This window comes from Artemia sp. Qi Xiang Cuo, chromosome 10 (assembly GCF_049724085.1).
Source record: "Artemia sp. Qi Xiang Cuo chromosome 10, ASM4972408v1, whole genome shotgun sequence".
Lineage (NCBI taxonomy): Eukaryota > Metazoa > Arthropoda > Branchiopoda > Anostraca > Artemiidae > Artemia > Artemia sp. Qi Xiang Cuo.
In genome coordinates this window covers 268851-284735 of record NC_142803.1, presented here as the reverse complement: position 1 = coordinate 284735, position 15885 = coordinate 268851, and the positions used below count along the sequence as shown (strand labels likewise).

The 15885-nt window shown below is 33.8% G+C and overlaps 1 protein-coding gene across 1 annotated transcript in view; it reads right to left on the bottom strand.

The window, feature by feature from the left end:
• LOC148947340 (uncharacterized) overlaps nt 1-15885 on the bottom strand; it is a 327588-nt gene that overhangs the window by 296920 nt on the left and 14783 nt on the right. Inside the window, exons 2-3 of the mRNA XM_089095216.1 lie at nt 7603-7850; nt 4313-4453 (exon numbers count right to left, since the gene is read on the bottom strand). Of these exons, the coding sequence (XP_088951342.1) occupies nt 4313-4453; nt 7603-7800 (339 nt within the window). The 5' untranslated portion in view covers nt 7801-7850. The remainder of the gene's footprint in view (nt 1-4312; nt 4454-7602; nt 7851-15885) is intronic.

Genomic DNA, 15885 nt, shown 5'->3' with positions numbered 1-15885 from the left:
AAATCATTGGAAAAGTGGAGTCTTTTTGTTTTCATTATAGATGGCACTGATACCTACACATGAATTGAATTTAGGAGAAAAATTAGGCCCACTATATCAGCTAAAGTAATTCAAAAGATAGTATGCTGCACAATACAAATTTTGTTATTGATATTCAGCAATGAAGACAAAATATGAATTTTTTTTTTAGGGGGGGGGCGGAAATCAATCTTTTGGCTAACTTGCTTTACAATGAAAATAATTATTTATTAATTGATGAATAAATTTTAATAGTTATATAAATTATATAATATTTTAAGTTAAAATAGTATAACATAATATGTACATTATAAATACCTAATATGAATTAGTAAGTTATCTAAATAAATTATTTAGAAAGCACGACACATGACGTATTTTAGCGACACATGACGATATCAGCTACATGTAAACTAAATTTTGCCACAGCAAAATAAAAAGAACAAATAAAATTTAAAACAAAATATAAATTTTTTAATAATTGTCTATTCACAAAGTACAGTATATTCACGTTTTCATCATAAATAAACATAATAAGTATAGAAGAAAATAGCAGTCAAAGCAAATGGCTGCAGTAATTCAAAAGGCGGTATGTTACGGAAAAAAAAATTTGCAAGTGGCAAAAACTGAAAATATACTTTTCGGTTCTTGATTGTTACTATAAAAAAAAAACCATGTTTGTGCAAGGAAAGTGTATATACAGACTTGAAGATGTGATAAAGAGGACATAGTAAAATTAACCAGCAGGCCCGTTTTTTTTTTTTTTTTTTTTTTTTTTTTTTTTTTTTACAGAAGCAGACTAAACAATGAATTTTAAATTTTCCGTAGCATTTTTAATAAAAACTGAAAGAGACTACACACGCTTTACAAGAAACTAGGCCAATCAGTTCAACTACCTTGGTTCATATCTATATACAGATATAAATCTATATACAGATATATCAGCAAGGGTGGCGAAGGCGACTACTCTTTTTGGCCGTCTTCTGAGATCAACATTTCATAAAACCAGATCAGCCGCCTCACGAAAGCACGAACCTACTCTGCCTCTGTAGCTAGCATTATGCTGTACTCGTCAGAGACATGGCCCATGACAGACAATCAAGGTAGATACTGTCCAGACGAAACACTTCCTCAAAATCGAACGCGTTATACGGTTTAACTGGGTACAGAGATCGAAGAGGCTCCGGCCTTTTAAACGGCCACCCCTGTCTGAGCAGCTCAAGTCTCGCTCGCTGCGTTGGTTCGGCCATCTACTTCGCCTGCCCGCTCAAACGTCCGCCAGACTCGAGCTACAAAGCTACAAACGTCATGTCCCAGAGGCAGACCAAGTACAAGATGGGCGCACGTCATCCGAGGTCGACTCACTATCAGAAACATAGACCCCGATGAAAGTCCAACCCTTGCCCAGGACAGAACATTCTGAAGACGACTAACGACACCGACGTCTGGTTCCCTCTATGCTGGTGACGTTGCCGAGCAACAAAAGAAAAATTGTTTTAGATTTACCCAGTTCAAGATCAATCATTTTATTATTCACACATACACTTATATATTTGACATATGCCCATGGTGAGACTAGCTCGAAAAAAGAATAAGATGTAAAAAACTTTGAAATATTAAGAAAATAAAAACAGAAATTTATTTTTATGGAAACCAAAAAAAATTACCCCCTTAACCCATCTTAGTTCTATTTATACCTAAATACCACAATTTTCCAAAATTTTTCTTTTAGCTATTTTTAAATCATAAAGTTTTTTGGGTATTTCCAAAAGTCTGTCAATTTTGCCACTTTGAATGATGAATTTAAATAAGCAAAACTAATTAGTTGAATTTGACAAGGTTTTCTGTACGTAAAAATCCAACCATTAACCATCTGCTGGTTATAAAAGACAGCTACACTTTAAAAAGAATGCTACATGTCCTTAAGCTGTTTAGCACAACGTCATTTTTTTCTTATTTTTACCACTCTACTTATTTTTACTTATTTTATTTTTAATTCAGTATCAGCTACTACCGAAAATTCCTCCCAAAAATACTACAACCAATTCCTCGGTTTTTCTTATATATTTTTTATTTAGATATATGGGGTTGTGTAAATTTCCACTTGACTAATTCAAAACACCAGATTTCTTTTTCACTGTCATTAGTACTTTCTAGACATTACAAAAATGCATGAACGCTGCTGAACTTTAGGTGACGCCCGAGGTTTTTTTTTTCACAGTTGAAAAAAGTTTGGAAGAATAGGAAAATCAGTCTGCGAACACAAATTAGAACATTGGAAGCTACAGTGATGATACTGGTCAAATATGGATTTGAAGCATGGGCGCTCCAAAAAACAGAGGAAGATTTGTTAGATGTTTTCCAGAGAAATTGCCAACGGATTGTTGTGGGTACCTGGCTGACTGACCATATTTCAAACAGTAGGCTGTATGAAAATTGTGGTTCAATCCTGCTTTCTAAGGCTATAATGAGAGAAAGCTTGAGATGGCTAGGGCAGATTCTGCAGATGAAGGATGACAGATTGCCAAAGATTGTCCTTTTCCGCCAACCGTCTAGAACTAAATGGAAATCAGGTCGTCCGCGGTTGGAGTGGGAGTATGTCGTAAGGAAAGATTTAAGGGGAATGGGAACTTGGCGGAAGGATGTAAAGAGAGAGGCTTTAAAAGATTGGTATGGTGTAGAAGCGTGCGTAGCTGTGTTGGCCTCAAGAGTTTGGTGCTGCGGTGAGTTGTTAGTAGTACCAGTAGTATTCTTAAGTTTAGTTTCATTAAAAAAAAAAAAAAAAAAGAAATAACTGGCCATGTGGTTAAATTGACAGGGTCCTTCTGATCTTGTTTTTAAGTCTATGCATAAGCCTATATAGAAACCTACATCCATAGTGTAAACAAATTTTATACATTTATTATAGTAATCTTATGAAAAAGACTAAATAAAAAATCGATAAATTTTGCAGGAAAGCAGAAACCTGGAAAACTTGCTTCAGAAACAGTTGTTTGGGCAAGCAAAGTCTAAACCTTCAAGACACGATTTTGAAATAAACTTCTAGAATTTTGGTAATAAATGCTATATCTAGCCTTCAAGATACGACATAAGCATCCAAAATTTTGGAATTAAATTTATCGTAGTCTTGACATAAAATATATTAAATTATAAAATATTTCAGTATTAGAGGAAATTTGAAATTTGGATATAATATTTTACCTAATTATGACATAAAATGCATCAAATTCCAATATTCCAGTATTTGAGGAAATCCGAAACTCTGAAACTTTTTGTCATAATTTTGACATAAAATACATCAAATTTCAATATAACAGCATTTGAGGAAATCTAAAATTTTGATATCAAATTTGGCCTAGACATAAATTACATGAAATTACAAAATTTAAGCATTAGAAGAAATTTAAAACTTCGATATTAGATTTGTCCTAGTTTTAACATAAAATGCACTAAATTCCAGTATTATATTCTATTATTACTTTATATTATCTACATCATCATGTAATCAATATTATATATTATGTTGTTATCTTCTAATATATATATATATATATATATATATATATATATATATATAATATATAATATATATATATATATATATATATATATATATATATATATATATATATATATATATATATATATATATATATATATATATATATATATCATCTGTTATCTATACACAAACAGAAACTAATTATCATGTAGTAAAAATTCGAGACAGCTAAGCTGATTAAACCGATCAATCAAGAGTAATTTATTTAATTGGGGGTTTATGAATTCTCTTCTTGAGTTACATAACATTTTTCAATTACCACAGCCAAAATTATAGCGCCCCTTACTTTACAGTGCTTAGACAGAAGCTATATAGAGTCAATTGTAAACTTGATAATATAGAGTTACCATATATAGAGTATTAGTATAAAGCTACGCCTCTTGAACTGTCACAGCCAAAATTATAACACCCTTTACTTTACAGTTCGTATACAGGAGCCATATAGTTGATCGCAAAATCCAATAATATAGAAATAAAGTCAATCGTAAAATCAGGCGACTTCGGAGGCCTTACCCCTTCAGCTCCCGCCTACTAATGTACCTGACATTGTATCAAATATGAATAGTTATAATAGCTATATAATAGTAGTTCATATATACTAATATTAATATATAGTTATTTTAACAATTAACAAATATGATTAAATAATAATTGTTAATATATAACAATAATTAATTAATATTATACTATTGATAATAATACTAAAATGATAATACAATATGAATAGTTAACCTTAATAATTCCGGTAAGTCGATCCTTGGTGATATTAACTTCGCCAAAATACACAAAATGGATAACAGCAACAAGATCATTGTATGATATGTCTTTTAAAATAACTATCGGGTGTTTGTCTGGATTCACTGCAAACAATTCCTGAAACCAAAATTAAATTATCGTCAATATCTTCAAAAAATACATACAAGAATCGAGTAAAAGTACAATTATTGTGTAAAAGGGAACAGATCCTTTCACTTGTCACAGTAAGCTGACTAAAGAAAAAGTTTTGTACTTCACACAACTTTTATGTTAGACACAATATAAATGTTACAAAAAAACTAGAAAACTGGAAATTTGGGTAAATATTGAGCAGTTCACATAAATGACTTATGAATATAGGGAACATACCACTCAATACATTTTTAATGCTCTTTCCGACTATAATAATCATTTTATTGCAAATCCAATTTTAAGCCATTCACATACCCCCAAAGATGATACCTTTTTCTCTTATTTTAGATACGGCTTATATACATCTGCTAGCGTCACTTCTTAAAAACCAGTAAGAAATTGATAGCGCCAAAATTGAGAATCAGTAAGCGCATGGAAAATATATAATATGGACTATATATTTGGGTAAGGCTAGAAAAGTTAAGTTAGGTTAAAATAGAATTTGCAACAAAAACGATTATTATACTCGGAAAGACCATAAAAAAAAGTATTGAGTGGTAGGTTCTCTATATTCATAAGTCATTTATGTGAACTGCTCAATATTTACCCAAATTTGTCGATACTCGTGTATTATCCAGTAGACACTCGAGAAGTGAAGTTGGGTTAATCGTAATGTAATATACCCAAATATGATGAAAGTACAATACTTTAGCAACAAACTTATGGAAACTACAACAAAGAATTATGGTAGGGGGGAGGGGCGCACAAAACGAATTATATTAAATACCTAATGTAACCCAACCAAAATATCATCTTTATATATTAAATATTTAATAAAAATACACCTAAAAAGTAGCTTTCAATTGAGCCTAAGCTAATTTTTTTCGAATACTAACAGGTATAAACCGGTTATTGTCTGATCTGGATATCCAAATTCTCGAGTGTGTACTGAATAATACTCAAGTACCAATCTGTCTCACAATTAACCAATCATATGAAAAAAACTTAAACAGATTTTAGAGGAAGGTAGAAAGCTTACAAAGCATTTCACGTATATTTCATGTAAAGGACTGTAAAATTTCTAAAATTTTACAGGAAAGCAGGAAATCAAAAACTACTGTCAGATATTCCCTAAATTTTACGCAATAGTACATAAACATAGAGAGACAAAATAAATGTAACAGAAAACTAACTATTTGTCTCAGATATAACATACATTTTATAAAAAGACTAAAAAAATACACAGAAAAAGAAGAAATTTGGATAATTTTTCTTAAATTTTGCAGAAAATTTACTTTGCAGATTATGAGAAGACTGCATAAAAACAAAGAGACACCATGAATTTTACAGCAAAGACAAAAACTAAAAATGATCTCAGTTGTTACGTGTATTTTACGTAAAAGACTATAAAAAAAAACTACACAAATTCGAAGAGAGAATGTGGTGGGTATTAGTTTGTTTCTAGGGTTGATAGCCAAATACTCATGCAACTGGCCAATTTTTCAAATGGAACTACTTAAACTTTACAAGGAAAATACAGGTACTAGTGGGTATCAGTGGATATTTTCCTGGGGTTACCGCCTAGTAATGCTGGAATACGCTACCTCTTTCGTTTGCAACCTACTCACGTGGCAAAAACTCGACAGACTAGACACGCAGTCTCATGAAACCGTCCATGGTATAACTAAATGAACAGAAATTAAATTAACTTTTGATTAGAAAATATAAACCTGCTTCAGGAGAATTTGCTCTTCATGCTGATTCCAAACGTGTAAACTTTATTATTTCTAATTTCGCCAGCTAAAAATTATAAGTCCAGAAAAATTAACATAATTTTAAAAATGTAGAAACAGAATCTGAAAAAGAGGGGAGATATTGTTGAAAATTATTCCATCAAATTCAACCTGTTTGAGAACCCCAAAGCAAAAGTTTCAAGACTCTGTCAACAAAAAACATGAAATTTCATATTTTTCTGAGAAAAATGTCTCTCTATGAGGGTGACCATTCGAACGAGAATTGAAATTTCTAGAATCCTTTTGAAGCAAGAAAACGTAGAGAATGGCAGCAAAGTGCGGATTTACGTGTTTTTGTAGCACAAGAATAATTATTTGGCCCAAAGTAGGCCGAAATACTATCAATATAATCATAATAATTCATTTTTGACCCATTAACATGGTAATAAAGCGAAGTAACAAAAACAAAAGAAAACATATACAAAAGAAACTTTCCCATGATAATATTAAAAATAAAAAAACTACAATGCAAATCCAAGTACTCACACGAGAGGATGAAAAGGACCATCTACTGGGGGGGAGGGGGGTAAGGGGGATTGGTTATGTGGGAAGAACTTTAAACGGAGGGATTTACCGTGAGGGGAAGGAATTTCCCATGGAAGGGGAGCCGGATTTCCCGGCATTATTTAAAAAAGATTAGAAATTAAAAAAAGCTTTCTTCAACTGAAAGTGATGAATAACATCAAGACTTAAAACGAACAGAAAGAAGAGACAAGGCTCTTCTTTTAACTTGGCATCCAACTTATTATAAGATGTCAGTATACCAGTAACAGTAAACATTCGAATAATCTTTCGGTTCCTATACCAACAAGGCAGGCATAAAAGATAGTAAGATGGACAATCGGTTGTAAACCACCAGTAAGATATTTCAATATGTATTATAGCGACCCCACTCAAGTTCTTGATCTGAGTAAAACCGACTTTCTTTTATTTTAACTTGGTACTTGTTTTAATCTTTTCTTATGTCTTGTTACAGTTCATTGAAAAGGTTTGTTGTATATTTAACTGTTTTTCCTTCCATCTCTTTTTTTTAACACTGAGGACGGCTTGGCGGAAGCCCCTATCGAAATATCTGCTTTGTCTTTTCAATGCCTTTTTCCTGATGGCTAAAAAACACCCTTGTTTTTGTATCTCAATTATTTTTTTATGTTTTTTTCTTCATTTTTTTTTTCGGCCAAACGTCAACCTTTGTTACATTTCTTCTGTGCGTCTAATTTTATCCTTTTTCTTCTGTCGTTGTTCCACTTAGTCTTATGTAAATAGTGGGTAAATAAATCCTTATTACTATAAATTTTTATAACAAATAAATAATTTTAATATGGCAAGAGGGTCTTCACTCACCTGAAAAAAGGGACTACAAGCAGATAACACTACTTTATGGACCTGGATATGTTTACCTTCAGCAGCAACTGTGCAGTCAATTAAAGCTTCATTTCGGAACAGCTCAGAGAACACTGAGGCAAAATTTGTCAAATGGTCATTCCAACGTAGACAATAATGCTGGAGTCCTCCAGACTGCCCTTCACTGTTAGATGACATAGTAAAAATACTCTAAGATGCACAAGCAAGCATTCATTGATATTATTGCCCTAGAAAGTATAAACATTATAACCATTTCTTTTGATCAGGTATGCCTAGAATATTATTTTGTCAAAATTGCATTACTGTTTTAATAGTATATTATTAATACTTACAAAAGGCACTCGATATAGCGATTTTCTTTCAAATAGGCACTTCAACAACTCTCTATGGTGTTGCAGTACCCTACTAGCGAAAAAAAAGACAGTGCTACCAAAATGTGTTTAAATGTCAATCGGGAGGCAAATTTGTCAATTTCTTCGACATTTTCAATATAAATACCCAAAGAGACATTTTTCAAAAATAAAATAAAATCTAAGGGGCACAGGCCCATTACCCTCGGGCAATTACCACCACTGATCACAGACTGTTGACATTTATGCCACTACAGATTCTCAACAAATATTTATTATCTTAAATCACACTTGCCAGCAATGAGGATAAATCCTGTAGATGCCAGTCAATGATGATGGTGATTTTTTTTTTTTTTTTTTTTTTTTTTAGTAGTGCCATAATAGAATTTTTGGTTGTGTTGTTTTGTTAGCCCGTCGGTGGGGGATATTGTTTTGTTTTTGTTTATTTATTTTGAATTATGTGTTGGAAGTTACCCTAACAAACCGAAAGGTTCCTTGGCGTTTGTTTTTTGTAAATTATGTGTAAATAAAATTATAAAAAAAGAAAAATGGAAAAAAAATCAGGTCATTGGGTGCATCCTAAACTGTGCGCCATGGCTTGCTGCACCAATCTCTGATGACAGCTGACTTAAAGGCTTCAGTACTAGGGGACATGGACTGTATTCTGGCTAAGGGAGTTCCATAGGCCAGCCACACGGGTGGAGAAAGAATTGGTTTTCCAGCCTAGTATTAGCACGTTTTCCGTGAAGCTTCAGGGGATATCCTCTTGTTCATGAAAGACTGTCTATCTGGAACAGGTTTGAGTTGATTTCATGGTTGCAGGTCAATTTATAAGCCATTAAAACATCCCCACGCCTACGTTGGTATGTAAGAGATGGTATTTTGAGCCTTTGGAGTATGGTAGAATAGGGCAAGTTTTGGAAACCCCTTATGGTTTTTGTTTCTCACTGCTGCACAGATTCCAGAATTGATTGATCTAGCTTGTTAACTGGAGTAGCAATGGACTTCCCAGATTCTAATTTAGGTTAGATCAGGCCCTTTAGGAGCTCAGTAATCACTGCTGGGGACTTACTACAAAATGTTCTCTTTATTTATACCAAAAGTTTGATTGGCTTTGGCTACAACAGATTGCGTGTGTAAATTGAATTTGAGCTTGTCAACCAAGATTCCCATAACTTTTTTGCAGTGACTGGTTGTTTGGAACAATCTATCACTGGAGTCCATAAAGTATTGACTCTGAGGGTTATTAGCTCCAAAGTATATGACATTACATTTGACCATGTTAAATTCTCGTCGCCAGGTTTTTGCCCACATTGAGAGTGCATCGAGATCTGATTGGAAGTCTTTGGTGCTTTTGGGGGGTAATAGATCGGACCAATTATTTTGGAATCATCTGCATATAAGCAAGTTTTATACTTTATAATGGAAGATGCATCATTTATATGAATATTCTATAATAAATTTTTCCCTGGAGTTTGTTGAGCACCAAAAATTTATGATTTGCCTAAGATTCACAAGAATAATGCTCTTCGCCCTATTGTGTTGACTATTCATTCACCAGTTTCTAAATTAGGGAAATGGTTGTCAGCAGCATTTCGTCTGTTTTTGGGGACAATTGATGTTATAAAAAAAAATTAAAAACTCGTCACATATACGGGTAGTTTTGATGTTGGATCTATGTACACAAATTATGATGTAAAAAAAAAAATGCGAGTTCATATTCACAAATAAAATACAAAAACATTTTGAATCGATAGAAGATGTAACGTTGGCAAGCCTGGACGTCGAAGTCATTATGATATTGCTCTCGTTGGTCAACAAGTATTCCTTTTATTTCGGTTTTAGAGGAGAATTTTATCAGCAAGTCTTCAGTTTAGCCATGGGCGCTCCTTTAAGTCCAATCCTGGCTAATTTATTTTTGGATTCTACGGAAATGTTCGCTATTCAGTGTTTTTGTGTGTCTCCTTGTTTCTGGGGTAGGTTTATGGACGATATTTTATGTTTTTGGGAACATGGATTGGATTCCTTAAATTTGTTTCTTGACCATTTAAACAGGTTTGACAAAAATATTAAATTTACACTAGAGCTGGAAAAACAAGAAAGGCTACGCTTTTTAGATATTTTATTGATAAAAAGTGATAATGGTTTACTTTTTTCAATTTATAGAAAACCAACTTATAAAGACAGGTAGGCCTATTTAAATTTTCGTTCATCTCACCCAATTTCAGTAAAGAAAGGGAACAGTCATATCATTGGTTGATAGACCCCTAGTTAATACCTCGCTCTTTACGCTAAATTGAAATTTTTTTCCAATTCTTTAAGAATGACCCCTTAATCACAAAGGCCATTAATTAGAATAAATAGCTCTGATGAAAGTACAAAAAAAAAACTTTAGCGTAACGAGCGAGGCAATGAGTAGGGGGCGAACCCAGTCATATACGTATTAATTTCTGTTCGTTTTAAATGTTAATGTTGATCTTTACTTTCAGTAGAAAAAATTGTTTTATTATTATTATTTAATTTCTGATCTTTCTTTTAAATAATGCTGGGAAATCCGGTGCCCCCTTTACAGCAATGTCCCTTCCCCCATGAAAACTTACTACATGGAAAGATCCTCCAATGTAACACCCGACAAACCCCACCCCCAACTACCAAAAAAATCACCCCTGAAAACTTCTGTATACTTCCCAACAACCAATACTATATGTAAACATTGGGCTAAGTTCACAACTTGCAGACCTTCCCCCGAGGAATATGGGGGGATTAAGTCATTCTCAAAGACATAGTTATTGTACTTTTCGACCATGCTGAACAAAATGGCTATCTCAAAATTTTGATCGGATAACTCTGGGAAAAAAATGATAGTGGGAGGGGGCCTAGTTGCCCTCCATTTTTTTGTCACTTAAAAAGGGCACTAGAACTTTTAATTTCCGATCGAATGAGCCCTCCCGCGATATTCTAGGACCACTAGTTCAATACGATCACCCCTGGGAAAACAAAAAATAAACAAATAAACACGCATCTATGATTTTTCTTCTGGCAAAAAATACAAAATTCCAGATTTTTGCAGATAGGAGCTTGAAACTTCTTTATTAGGGTTCTCTGATACGCTGAATCTTATGGTGTGTTTTTCATTAAGGTTCTATGACCTTTAGAGGGTGTTTCCCCCGTTTTAGGAGAGGTTTCCCCTAAAACGGGGAAACCAAACGGGTTGCCACGAACTGTTTGATTTTATTTTGCAATGGGAATCCTGTAACATTCGTAAACGACAAAATAAAGAAAAGGCAGATTAAGCATAAAAGGTAATAAAAACGAAGGTTCTCAATTTTTGGACCCTACAATTTCCTATAGATATTTTTCATTACCTTACATACCAATTCTTGGGAAGAAAATTAAACAGACTTTATCGAAACATAATATATCAACTTGCTTTAAATCAATCAGACCATTGAGTAACTTTCTGAATTCTGGAAAAGATATAACACATAACAGTTTGGCAAGTGGAGAGTATAGAATTCCTTGCTCTGTGTGGAAAATTTTACGTCGGTTGAACACACCAGCAATTTGTAGAACGTTTTATTGAGCACCGGAATTCAATAGATAATGCTCTCATCAAATGACCTTAATTTAATCATATTATTCTCAAATCAAAGTGATCTTTATACCCTTATACAATCTACTGGTCACAATCAGATTATACAGAAGAAAAAAGAAAAGAAAAACAGAAACAAAAAACAATCAAATGAAAAACTATTGCCAACCATTCAAAACACAAAAGTAAGACACGACAAAAAAAATAACACTTATACTCACAGTCACAGAAAGAAGAGCAAAAAGGAGAAGAAAGGAAAATATAAATAAATACAAAGTATAAAGTCAAGTTTATTCAGGAAAAATTAAAATTTATTCAGTCAAAAGTAAGGAAAATTAATCACATGAATAATTTTTTTTTCTATGCTGAAGGCGCCTTGTTAGATACGGGCGAAATATTTTTTTGATTTGCGTGGTTTTTCTTCGTTTTCATTTACTGACCATAGCCCCTTTTGTCGTCTTTATATTCATTTTTTTTGTGTTTTTGTCATGGATGGCCAGTTCGGCTTTAGATCATTTAACCATAATGATAAAAACCAAAGAGGCAAGTTTTCAGCCAGTGAAAGTTTATTTATTATTTATTTATTATTATAATATTTATTAAAATAATATTAATAATAAATATTAATATTAATAATATTAATAAATATAAAAAATAAAAATAATAATATTAATAATAATATAATAATATTTATTATAAATAATATTATTTATTTATTAAAGTTTATTATAATTTATTTATTAATTTAAAACCCGTCTACAAAAACTTGAAAGTTTCGCTATATCAGTAGAATGTATTTTGGAGGCTGAATAATTTACTCAATAATGTTTCCCCAGATTCTTACCCTCATCCCTTCCTTATCTGTGAGGTTTGAAAATTTCTCTAACCTGATTGATACATACGAGCATGTCACAAAACTTATGGATGATGGATCTCCTGTTGACATGATATTACCAGATCTAGCCAAAGCACTTGATAAAGTATGTCACAGGAGACAAAATTCCAAACTCTGTGCAATGGGCATCCATATAGATGTTGTCAACTGGACAATGCAATTTCTTACCAATAGATAGCGGGTGGTAAGGGTATTTGGAGATGGTGGATCAATCTTGTTTCAGAATCAGCAGATGTAAAAAGTGGAGTGCCAGAAGGAACAGTCTTGGGTCCAACTTTATTTAACATTTTCATCTACCTTCAAACATAGGTTATTTCGGAGACCACACTGCCTTTCCACGACGACAAATAAAAGTTCAAACAGGGACAAAATCCTTTTAATAGACAGTGATTTTCACAAAGAGTGATAAAATTTCACAAAAAATACTAGATATTTCGGTCCCATATGCAGTGACTGTCATCAGTAGTAAAAAACTGAAAAAGTAAACAACTTTTGTTTCTACTAACGACGGTCACTGAATATGTGACCGAAATATCTAGCATTCTTTGTGAAATTTTAGCACTGTTTGTGAAAATCACTGTCTATTAAAAGGATTTTATCCCTATTTGAACTTTTATTTATCTTCAAACATAGAGAACAAAACTTGCTTGTCAAGGAGGCACACTTGTGCCTCTATAAAGAGGCGACCCACCACAATGTTAAGCGATTTCCGTTTTGCGGTGATCGCATTTTGTAGCCCAAGCTCCAACTAAGAAACGTGCAAAATTTCACCCCCCTCCGACTTTATCTTCATGGGTAAAAGTGGGCCGGAAGTTTCGACCCTCTGACCACAGCCCCCCTTTAGCGTTGTCTGATTGGGCTGAAATTTAGAGGTTCTGTTTTCCTAGGGCCTTGAAGCTTATTCTCAAAATTTAAACTAAATCCGATCACTACTTTCCTGTTTTCCAAAAAACAAATATAGCCACTTAAAGTTCATTTCTCTTTTTTTTATCAGCCACGCCTACAGGCCACAGTTGGCAACGGATCCGGGTGAATTAGGACTCATTCGAACCGGAATTCGACCCAGCAGGGCTCTTTGATATTTTCAGACCGAAAAAATTATCCCCCGAATTTACATTTACGAAAAACCTCGTTTTCCTATAAAAGCCCATGTTAATTTTTCCCACCACAGCCCCCCTTTAACATTGTCTGATCGGGCTAAAATTCAGAAGATTAGCTTTCCTGGGGCCTGGAAGCTTATCCTCAAAATTTCACCTCAATCCGATCACTCCTTCCCTGTTTTCCAAAAACCAAATATCAAGTTTTGTGGGGATTTGCTTACGTCAAAAATACATCGCACAGAATAAAAATAATGTAACGTGTCTCTGTGGTACAGCCGTCGCTATTCCTAACTGTCAGGCGGAAGACCCGAGTTCGATTCCCCGTCAGAGAAATTTTTTATATATTGAATTTAAAGCTTAAAAAAGAAACTCAGTTTCTTTTTTAAATCCAATCTATTAAATCCTTCGGCTCAACAGGCGTCTCCAGAAGAATATCACAGTTGGCCTTCAGGTTACAGGTAAGTCTCCACTGCTTTGATAACATGGGGCCTGGGAGCTTAAAATCTTAATTGTTGAAATTCCTAAAAGCAAAGTATTTCAAAATTATATTAGATCAAAATAGTCCTCTCAACCTGACAAGACCGACTGCAAGCTTCCAAAAATTCCATCTCCTTCCCAGAAGTTTTTTTGTCGAAAAACAAAAATCTTACTTTGTATTAAGCAATAATAAATAATAAACTGTACAAAAACGTGCAGAAATTATTTGAAAAAAAAATACGTTTTCTAAAGAGTTAAAGAGGCTGAGTTACAAGGTCGAACCTTAAAACGTACAGGGATTAGGAGGCACAGTTGGGGGGCTGCCGCCCCCCAAACCCCCACTTTTGCAGCCTCTTTTGTTAAGGTTTTTTAAGTCCTGTACCCTGCAATCAATTGGTCGTACCAATATGAATGAAACGGTTTCAATGGTATTTTTTTAATATCTTCTGAGGATTTGGCAATGACTACTCAGTCTGTTACAGTTATAACTACAAACTTGTCTCTGTGCCAGGTAGTGTTATGTACTCAGTGTGATTATGTATGATGGTAAAATTAAATGAACCTGAACTGCCAGTTTATTCTGAGCCTTTCTTCTGTTCCCTGTTTTTCTTTTCAAAATTGTTGAAGTTCATCATAGTATAGCTTGTTATTGGTTAGGGAAAAATCTCATAAGGAAACGGAAAATAATAATTATTAGTAGGGTTTTTAATCAAATAAATGCAATAGGGTGTTTTAATGGTAAAAGATTCAAGCAGACTTTGTTTTTGTTGTAAAACAGTTCTTTGCAAGGGCAAAACCGGGGAGCAGTAGCCCTCATCGATAAAAGATGCAATAGTTGTTTTTATGGTAAAAAACTACAGCAGACTTCGGTTTGTGTTGCAAACCAGTTCTTCGCAAGAGCAAAAGCGGGGGGTGAGGGGGCGGTAGTCTCCCAAAATAAAAAAACCTTAACAAAAGAGGTTGCAAAAGTGGGGGTTTGGGGGGCGGCAGCCCCCCAACTGTGCCACCTAATCCCTGTACGTTTTAAGGTTCGACCTTGTAACTCAGCCTCTTTAACTCTTTAGAAAACGTAGTTTTTTTCAAATACTTTCTACACGTTTTCGTACAGTTTATTACTTATTAGTGCTTAATACAAAGTAAGATTTTTGTTTTTCGACAAAAAAAACTTCTGGGAAGGAGCTGGAATTTTTGGAAGCTTGCAGTCGGTCTTGTCAGGTTGAGAGGACTATTTTGATCTAATATAATGTTGAAATACTTTGCTTTTAGGAATTTCAACAATTAAGGTTTTAAGCTCCCAGGCCCCATGTTATCAAAGCAGTGGAGACTTACCTGTAACCTGAAGGCCAACTGTGATATTCTTCTGGAGACGCCTGTTGAGCCGAAGAATTTAATAGATTGGATTTAAAAAAGAAACTGAGTTTCTTTTTTAAGCTTTAAATTCAATATATAAAAATTTCTCTGACGGGGAATCGAACTCGGGTCTTCCGCCTGACAGTCAGGAATAGCGACGACTGTACCACAGAGACACGTTATATTATTTTTATTCTGTGCGATGTATTTTTGACGTAAGCAAATCCCCACAAAACTTGATATTTGGTTTTTGGAAAACAGGGAAGGAGTGATCGGATTGAGGTGAAATTTTGAGGATAAGCTCCCAGGCCCCAGGAAAGCTAATCCTCTGAATTTTAGCTCGATCAGACAATGTTAAAGGGGGGCTGTGGTGGGAAACTCTTTAGAAAACGTAGTTTTTTCAAATAATATGTGGAAGATTCCAAAATAATTTGTCCTGTACATGACCCAAAATGTGCCATAGCCATCTAAGCCATCATAGCGATCCAAGCTGATCTT